General features: G+C 35.9%; 2 protein-coding genes across 6 annotated transcripts in view; one reads left to right on the top strand and one right to left on the bottom strand.

Moving 5' to 3' along the window:
- The window catches only part of LOC106876234 (tetratricopeptide repeat protein 38), a 169,436-nt gene that overhangs the window by 118,928 nt on the left and 40,508 nt on the right, over positions 1–10,000 (bottom strand). The gene's annotated exons all lie outside the window — the stretch shown is intronic.
- Positions 1–10,000, top strand: part of LOC106883157 (uncharacterized) — a 34,679-nt gene that overhangs the window by 4,463 nt on the left and 20,216 nt on the right. The window contains exon 1 of one of the 4 annotated variants that reach the window (XM_052976340.2): positions 4,767–5,582. The exons of the other annotated variants lie outside the window; for them this stretch is intronic. Coding sequence (XP_052832300.1) covers positions 5,525–5,582 — 58 coding nt within the window. The 5' untranslated portion in view covers positions 4,767–5,524. Of the gene's footprint in view, positions 1–4,766; positions 5,583–10,000 lie in introns of those variants that run through there. 4 annotated transcript variants of the gene reach the window in all.

Below are 10,000 nucleotides of genomic sequence, written 5' to 3'. Positions count from 1 at the left end.
ACACACACATATATATATATATACAATTGCATAATTATATGAATACACACATATACATTACACACACATAGTTATATATAGATACATACATTTATATATAAGCATATTACATAACTATACATATATATCTATATGCATACGTACACACACACACACACACACATATACATGTATATATATGCACATATTTGCATTATATATATATATATATATATATATATATATATATATATATATATATATATACACACACACGTACATAGATGGTTGTATGTACCTTGAAGTGCATGTATCTGTTTGTATATAATCTTTTTCTTTCTTTTCTTTTTTTATTCTTCCGGGTGGAATATGGGTGGATGCACAGTGTGTGGTGTTTGTTTACCTTGCTGCTGCTGCTACTACTACTACTACTACTACTACTACTACTACTACTACTACTACTACTACTACTACTACTACTACTACATTGTTGCGGTTAGTTTTGTTTTGATGTTATTGATCAGTCATTATCGAGCTCTAGAGTGCAACACTGAGTTTCATATATATATATATATGTATATATATATATATATGTATATATATATATATATATATTTATATATATATATATATATATATATATATATATATATATATATATATATATTATATAATTATATAATATATATATGTATGTGTGTATGCGTATATATATATATATATTTATAAGTGCGCGCGCGTGTGTGTGTGTGTGTATGTGTATGTATATATGTATACAAAAACATACATATATTTATATACATATACAGAAGACACTCATATAATTATATACATATATTTCTATTTGTTTACAGATGTATATCCATATACGCACACATACGCTCACACACACACACACACATACACACACACACACATACAGACATGCATCTCATTGTGTATGTATATGAATGTGCAAGTATGTACATGAATGTGTGTGAGTGTGCGTGTATGTGTAAGGCGGCCTTAATAATGTTTTGCGTGGCGTTGAACTAGTTACGTTTCAGTTTTTGTTGTTGTTGTTGTTGTCGTTGTTGTTGTCGTTGTTGTTGCTGTTTCTCAGTTGTTTGTTTTTGCCAGAGCAGTGTAAGAATATTTTTCTTTTTTTTTTTTTGTGAATGTATTTAACGGAGTCAGGTATGAACAGGCAGGTGGTATATGTCTCTGTGTGGGGCGGGGGGGGGGCGCAGCTCTGCATATACATGTGTGTATGTGGTGTGTGTGTGTATGTGTGTGGTGTGTGTGTGTTTGTGTGTGTGAAGAATTACTGGAATTGCTGGGGTAGAGAGATAAAAGGTGGGGTGGGATATAAAGGTGTGTTTAGAAGTTACTTTTTTTGGATAAATGTGGGTAGATAACATGCTTAGGAAAAAGGATGTTGTTCTCTGTAGGTGGGGGTACTTGATGATTGGGCAAGAGCGAGGTGTACATTCTACTGTTGTGGCTGTTGTTTAACCCTAGGTCAAGTCTGGTTGAGTAGACCTCAAATCTAAGCGGTACAGTCATGCCCAATAAGTCTGAACTTTTACCAAATCGTCGTCTTTTTTAAGACGGTACGGTGTAATTTTTGGGTGAGGAAACGTGGCTGTATTTTCTAGAAGGTCAAGCAAACACGTTTAAAGTTCCCTCGTTGGCTTAAACTTATAGAGACTTGGGGTATCTTGGTTTCACCAGCAATCAAATTACCCATCGAAAGACTTAATCGACTCGATATTGCTTGATTTTGGTGCGTAAACGGTTAGACTTTGTGTAGATGAGTTATTCGGGGTAGTTATTATGGTAGGCTATTGTGAGTGGTTGCTTTCAGTGGTTATAGATGATTATTAAGGGTGCTTAGAGTTGATCGTGGAGGTGCGTGGCCTAGTGGTTAAGGTGTCAGCACCATGATCGTAAGATTGTGGTTTCGATTCCTGGACCGGACGACGCGTTGTGTTCTTGAGCAAAACACTTCATTTCACGTTGCTCCAGTCCACTCAGCTGGCAAAAAATGAGTAACGCTGCGATGGACATACGCCATTGAAACCGGGAAACCGGGCCCATGAGCCTGGCTAGGCTTTAAAAGGGCGCATTTATTTTATTATTAGAGTTGAACAGTGGTTCTCTATCATTTTTTGCCTATGGACTCTTTTTGATTCCAATTTTACTCGGATGGGCCTCCATAGCCATTTGAAGTTTTTAAAAATTCATCATATTTTTATGATTAAGTATTATTACGAATTGTATTAAAAATTTGTTAAAATATTTTGTGATTGTGAAAGAATAACCAATTTATTGCATATAATTTTTAACAACCAAATCTTATATGGACCCTCAAGGGTCATGTGGACCCAGTTGAGAACCACTAGAGTGGTTATTATAGCTGGCTATCGTGGGTATTCTAAAGGAGGTGTTTTCAACAGACAGACCAAATTTTCCATTGACCACAGTTGTCTCATTCTCGAGTGGAGTTTACTTCTTTGTAGCCTCCCCTCTTCTCTCTACTCATCTCATTCACTTGATATCATCCGTAAACACTTCCAGTTAATCTGGCTCGCAATTATTCCATTTGTAATCGGTGCAAATGGAATGGCATACAACTACTCCTGTAAAGACACAACACAGATTTCCTGTCACGATAAATATAGATACATTTCAGATAATAAAATTAACAGAGGGTCTGAAAATGTCATAAGGAATTTCTCATGCAACATTTGTAAAAGGTGAGCATTTTTAATGCATGTTATTCCACATGTACTTTACTTATTTTGATGTAAAAAATAAATAAAAAGCAAGCTCGGTGTATTTCTGACACATTTCGCTAGCCTTGAACAATAAAGATGATGAAGATTTAAAAGCAACAAAACTAATATGAGTACATATGTATATGTGTGACAGTGTGTATGTGTGTTTCGACTACTGACTAATTATAAACCTAATTATATATATATATTTATGTGTGTGTATATAGTGGGGTGTAATAAGCACAGCTTAATGTCATTATTGGGTAGTAACTAAATCGAAAGCCATGACGTTTTAATACGTAAGAATCTCTATCAGTCTCTCTCTCCCTTCTGTGTGTGTATAGATAGATAGATAGATAGATAGATAGATAGATAGATAGATAGATAGATACATACATACATACATACATACATACATACATATTATATGCTCTTTACCAAATGACATAACGAAATCCAGCTTAGTTGGTATTTATTTTCTTACATATATATATTGTAGCTTACGTTACATTTGCATCATAACTGTCCCAGTTCTTCGAGCTGAGCGGTTACTAGTTGGATTAAATATTACCAAAAACACAGCTACGTGTCAGCTATTGGATATGTCTAAATACACACGCACGCATATATATAGAGAGTAAATTATATATATATATATATATATATATATATATATATATATATATATATGTCCAAATTCTGAAGATCAAAGAACCTGTGGATTTTTGGAAAATTTACAAAAAATTTGCAAAATAAACATTATGCAGCTCTGTGTCTTTAGAAAAATTAAGATTCCTTGCTGTAGCCTGGCTGCAGTCCAGTTACTGAAGCAAATAGGCGATAATAAAATGTCAATTCAAAATTTCGGGAAAGTTTGTGATTTCGAAATAAGTAGAAATCTAGGTACAACGAAAGTGTGATTCCGAAAATTTAAGAAATTTACCAAAATAGTTCCCCCATCATTCTTCAGCAGAATGAAGATAATCACTCATCATTCTTCAGCAGAATGAAGATAATCACTCATTATTCTTCAGCAGAATGAAGATAATCACTCATTATTCTTGGGATTTGGTGTATTTACTGCCAGTATTCGTTTTGTGGATGTATTTGTGAATAACGTGAAAAAAAATTAGAAATTCGTCTTTTAATTCTCACACACACACACACATACATACATACATGCACACACACACATACATACATGCGCACACACGCGCATACAAATAAATAAATTGCGATATACATTCATACACACTTCGTACACATATACATACATGCATAGAAATATATATATATATATATATATATATTTATATATATATACATACATAGATACTTAAAAACTTTTATGCATACACACACATACATATACACACGCACACATACAAATAAATAACTATATACATTCATACGTACTAACGTACACACACACACACACACACACACACACATGCATATATACATTCATACATACATACTTACAAACGTATATACATACACACTTGCAAACAGACAGTCAGACATACAGGAATATTGACAGACTGGTTTTCAGACGTTGTCTTCCAAATCACATTTGCAAGAACATTCTTTCTGAGTTGGAAAATCCCCTTGCTTCTCTATTGCACATATTCCGAAAGAAAAAAAAAATTTTTAATGACCCAAAGAAAGCCAAATGTACATAAATACATACGCACGCACACAAATACGCCTTGACTGATGGCATAAAAGACGCACGGGCGTATTAGAAGCACCCTAATTTCAGCAGTGCTTATTTGCAATAATGAAGCTTTCGCTGCAGTAAGACATATAATATAGACCTAACTTTGCATATAGGACTCGGGGTGAAATTTTTTTGAGCCATTATTTTGAAGAAGTGCGTCTTATACGCCATCAAATGCAATATATCTGTATATATATGGCTTAACTGGTTGAAACTTGCAAGAATATTATTTAAGAATAATGAATTTGTAGTCTACAAAAGTATAGAGAAACCCGTCAAATTAATGTAAGATTGATTTTATTTTGACTGAACATAAAAACAAACATTAAAATATATGTATGTATGTATGCATGTATATATGTATGTACGCATGTATGTATGTATGGTTATAGACAGTTTGAAAAATTGACATTTGCAGGCAAAAAGAGACTATAGTATCATCTAAAAGCACACACACACACAAACACACATGTAACTATCTGCATTTACACTATACGTATGTCGTAGTTTGTATGCGCAATTCTCAAGTTCCTTAATACATGCTCCAAGAGAGAAATATACAGGGATTGTTATATGCTTACACACACACGCGCGCATTCATACATGAATGTGTATATATATATAAATAGTTATATTGAAACGCATAAGTATATACACGTTATGTAACGCGCTATGAATATTCAGTATGTGGTACCAAGATGGCGTTGTTATTAAATGATAACGACTTGTGTCATAATTAACATTGCAAAGCACCGTTACACAGACAGCAAAGCGCGCGCACACACACACACACACACACACACACACACACTCTCGCACGCACACACACACACACACACACACTCGCACGCACACACACTTCCCACATCACACACACACACGCACACAGAGACACATACATATATATATATATAGACATATATCGAAATACGAACAGACAATCGCACACATAATACATACATACATACACACACACACACATACATACATACATACATACATACATACATCTAAATACTAACACACAAAAGACCTCTGGGTTTCTCACTGTAATCACTGCCGGATTATGGGGTCTAATTTAACCCTTGACCTACGACCACCTTATGATCCTACGACCTTCATAGGTAACGTACAAAATCTATTGTATTGCTGTTGTTGTTGTAGTTGTTGTTGTTATGGGCGTAATGATGACGTTACGGACCCCGATTGCTCTGATAACTATGAAAGTGTGCCATCGTCGTTATAGCAACCCGACAATGGTGTGCTCAATGTGTTTGTGTCAGTGTGTGTATATGCATAATTACATATAGATATATATCGGCATGATAGATCGCTAGCCACTACACATTCTTTTTCTCTCTCCTTGTTTCTTTCTGTATTCCTTTCTGTGGAAGAGCGTAGGCTCGAAACGTTAAAGACTTTTTCACTTCTCGAGCCTTATACTAATACATTTGTTTGTTGTCTACACCACCTGTCTTCGTCTTTTGTTTTTTTTTTGTGTGAATTCTCCCCCTATATATATATATATATATATATATATATATATATATATATATATATATATGTATGTATGTATGTATTATGTATGTATGTATGTATATATATATATATATATATATATATATATATATATACGTGTGTGTGTGTATGTATGTATGTATTTGTGTATGCATGCATGTATGTATGTATAGATATATACATATGATATGCACATATAAATGGCTTAGTGGTTAGAATGTTGCACTCACTATTGCGAGATCATGGGTTCGATTTCCAAACCGAGCGTTGTGTCCTTGAGCAAAACACTTCATTTCACATTGCTCTGCGATCATTTCGTCGTCTGACATGTGGCACTGTGGCACGTCGTGCTCCTGTACAGGTAATTCGATTTGGTGGAGGTTGTGAGCTTAGGTGAAACAAAAGCATTTTATCACTATGAACAAATCATTTGTGTGGCTCTTCAACAAAGAAATTGCAGAACCCTCATACATCGAGAATCCTTACACACGCGCGCGCACACACACACACACACACACACACATACACACACACACACACACACACACACGCACATACATCCGTAAGAAGGTGCCAAATGACAAATACATAAGTACACACAATGAATGCACAGGCCGAACCAAGTGCATAAACTCCGACATTAAGCTGGGGGATGCAGGATCTACATAAATAAGAGCTGGTTAATACGCAACTGTACCAGAAACAGCTGTACCGTTCCTTTTTATCGCTTGAGAATTTTTCACCAGTGATACCATGGACAAATCAACACTAAGTATTTCTCAAATTCTTTTTTACGTCATCATGGAGTGCACCTATCCAACACCATATCATTATGTACTTTCACATTCCAGATCTTTCCTGGTTTCCTACAAACTGTAAATATATATATATATATATATATATATATATATATATATATATATATATATATATATATATATATAAACATACATAAATAGATAATACATACACACATGCACGCACGCACACGCACAAAAACACACACATTCATATTAGTTTGCTCTTTCTTCTGTATGTTAGATAAATATGTCATAAATTGATTTGCTTCACATGCAATTTAATAGTGGTGCAAATTAGTAGTGTAACTGTGACTGTAACTAACATGTAGTTTAGTGACTTTTACCGGCTCATTGTCGTCATTGCGAAATAATTTACTGGTGGGATTGTGATTGCAACAAACATATTGGCTTTACTCATATATTGTGATATATTAGTAAAGTAAGAAAATAATGAAGACAGAGAATTTCTTACAATGCGAAAAGGAAAATGTTTAATAATCCTTGTATTTCAGGCACAATGGCCCATTACCACAAGTAGACAGTCAAAACATGTTTAATCTATACAGTACAACCATATTGATCAATATGGCTTGCACTCAAGGCGCCGAGCTAGCAGAAACGTTAGCACGCCAGGCGAAATGCTTAGCGGTATTTCGTCTGCCGCTACGTTCTGAGTTCAAATTCCGCCGAGGTCGACTTTGCCTTTCATCCTTTCGGGGTCGATGAATTAAGTACCAGTTACGCACTGGGGCCAATATAATCGACTTAATCCGTTTGTCTGTCTTTGTTTGTCCCCTCTCTATGTAGCCCCTTGTGGGCAGTAAAGAAATAGGTATTTCGACTGTCTTTACGTTCTGAGTTCAAATTCCGTCGAGGTCGACTTAGCCTTTCATCCTTTCGAGATCGGTAAATTAGGCACCAGTTGCATACTTGGGTTGATCTAATAGACTGCCCGCCCCCGTCCCAACAAATTTCGGGTCTTGTGCCTAGAGTAGAAAAGAATATGGTTGGTACTGTATAAACTAACATTTTTTTTTACTGTTGACTCATGATGATGGGCTTTTGTGCCCGAAATATAAAAAGATTACTTGTTTAATTGTGACTATAATATGTAGCTTAATGACGTTATTGTAACTATAGCATGCAGAAGTGTATGCATATGTCAAAAATGTTATGCTTAATCATAGTTGCTCTCTCTTTCTCCCTCTCTCATTCATTCCAACTCATTCTTACTTTTCTTTTTATACCTATATCTATCTATCTATCTATCTATCTATCTATCTATCTATCTATTTATTTTCCAACCTATATGATCGTCCATCCGTCGATGGATCGATCTATCCATCCATTCATCTATCTATTCAATCATCCATCCATTTATCCATACATCCATCTGTCCAACCATCCATCCGTCTGTCTGTCTCTCTGCCTGCTTGTCTGCCTGTCTGCCTGTCAGTCAGTCTGCCTGTCAACCCATCTACCCCTCCATCCATCCATATATATACACGCGTCCACGCATGATATATCGCTTTCGATAACATTAAGGTGTAACACTATTCTGAGTACGTTTGGACGCCACTGAGTTTGATTACAGTAACCGTTTCACAAAATGATCAAACCGCCGCAAGCACATACATGCAAACATATGTGTGCACGCATGTGTTTCTGCGCACGTATGTGTGTATGTGTATGTGCGCGCGCGCGTGTATGTGTGTGTGCGCGCGTATGTCTGTGTGTGTGTAAGAGAAAGAATGGAAGAGAGAGAGAGAAGAGTGAAGGAGAAGAAAAGAGAGAGGCTTGAAACAGTAAACTGTAAAGAGGGAGAGAAAGAAAGAGTATTTGTTATATTGTGCCAATGGTTCATGTGTATCGGGATAGATGTGCACACAAAAAATATTGCTAAGCAATAAAAATAATGATGATGATGATGATGATGATGATGATGTTAATGATAATAAATGGTAATAATAATAAATATATTTGTTGCTATGAAACTTTTCTATCAAATTTAATTAAACCCAGTCAATCTTATAAGCCCAGTAAACACGAAACCTTTCGTCCATGCCATAAAACATCACTTGATAATTTGACAGGCAAATGATTCAAAACTCATTTGTGAATTTCAAGTGGTTGCTTAGTGACGGACGTGAATTTGGCAGACGGTCAAGCGTTATCTGATTGATCTCCAATCACACCGCTTCTAATAATAATCGACCGCACCTCACTGGACAGCCAATTGAAAGAGTGGACTAACCAGCTGGTTTTGATCACTTGATAAAACTCATCGAATACACTGCTGTATTACCAACCGACTAAGATACTTTTACTGCCATCATACTGTGATCACAAACACAATAGCCAGAGTATTGTATTTGCGAGTAACAGCTATCTATCTATATATATATATATATACAAATAATAAATGAGTATATGCATATATACGTACATGTATGTACATACTTACATCTACCTGTATATATAGATGCATATCTGGGTACAGGACATTGCAAACAAAACGTAGACAAAATGATAAACAAGTACCGAAAACACACAGGCCACATAGAGAACATTTCCTTCATCAGCTGCCACCATTCTAACACTGGCGTTTCAAAGAAAAAAAAATGAAACAAGAACGTAACAGGCGACAACAAAACATCCGGACGGTTAGACGATACAAAAAAGGACAGGAGAAAACAAGGACGGGTCATTTGGAGTTTTCTATCCCCAGTCGAGTTCCAGATTTTCTCGGCAGTTTCGACCAGTTACATTCGAGACTGCTCCAATCTGGCCAGCCCCAAGAAAATCTAAGCTAAGAGCACTAGATTCCTTGGTAGAAAGCAAGCGAATGTATACGAAAACAAGAACTGGAGCAGTCTCGAATGTAGCCGGCCGAAACCGCCGAGAAATGTTTGTGTATGTATATAAGTATGAAAAATGGAATGAAGGCTCATATCGCTTATTTCCTGAATTCTGTCTGTGGTGTGCATATTCCCCTGAGGCGGAACGTCTGTGTGTCGCAGGATTATTCATTTTGCTAGTTGAGTAGACTGGAGCGTTTTACTCAAGAATACAACGCATCGTCCAGTCGAGGAATCGAAACCACAGTCTTACGATCATGAGTGGAACGCGCTAACTAATAAGCCACGCGGCTCCATTTGGGCAAAAATAAAACTCGGTGGAGTGCCACCCCTTCCCATGGTGCCACAAGCACGTGGTTATGTTGT

Source organism: Octopus bimaculoides, chromosome 25 (assembly GCF_046866305.1).
Source record: "Octopus bimaculoides isolate indiv1 chromosome 25, ASM4686630v1, whole genome shotgun sequence".
NCBI classification, from domain to species: Eukaryota; Metazoa; Mollusca; class Cephalopoda; order Octopoda; family Octopodidae; genus Octopus; species Octopus bimaculoides.
This window is presented reverse-complemented; position numbering and strand designations above follow the sequence as displayed.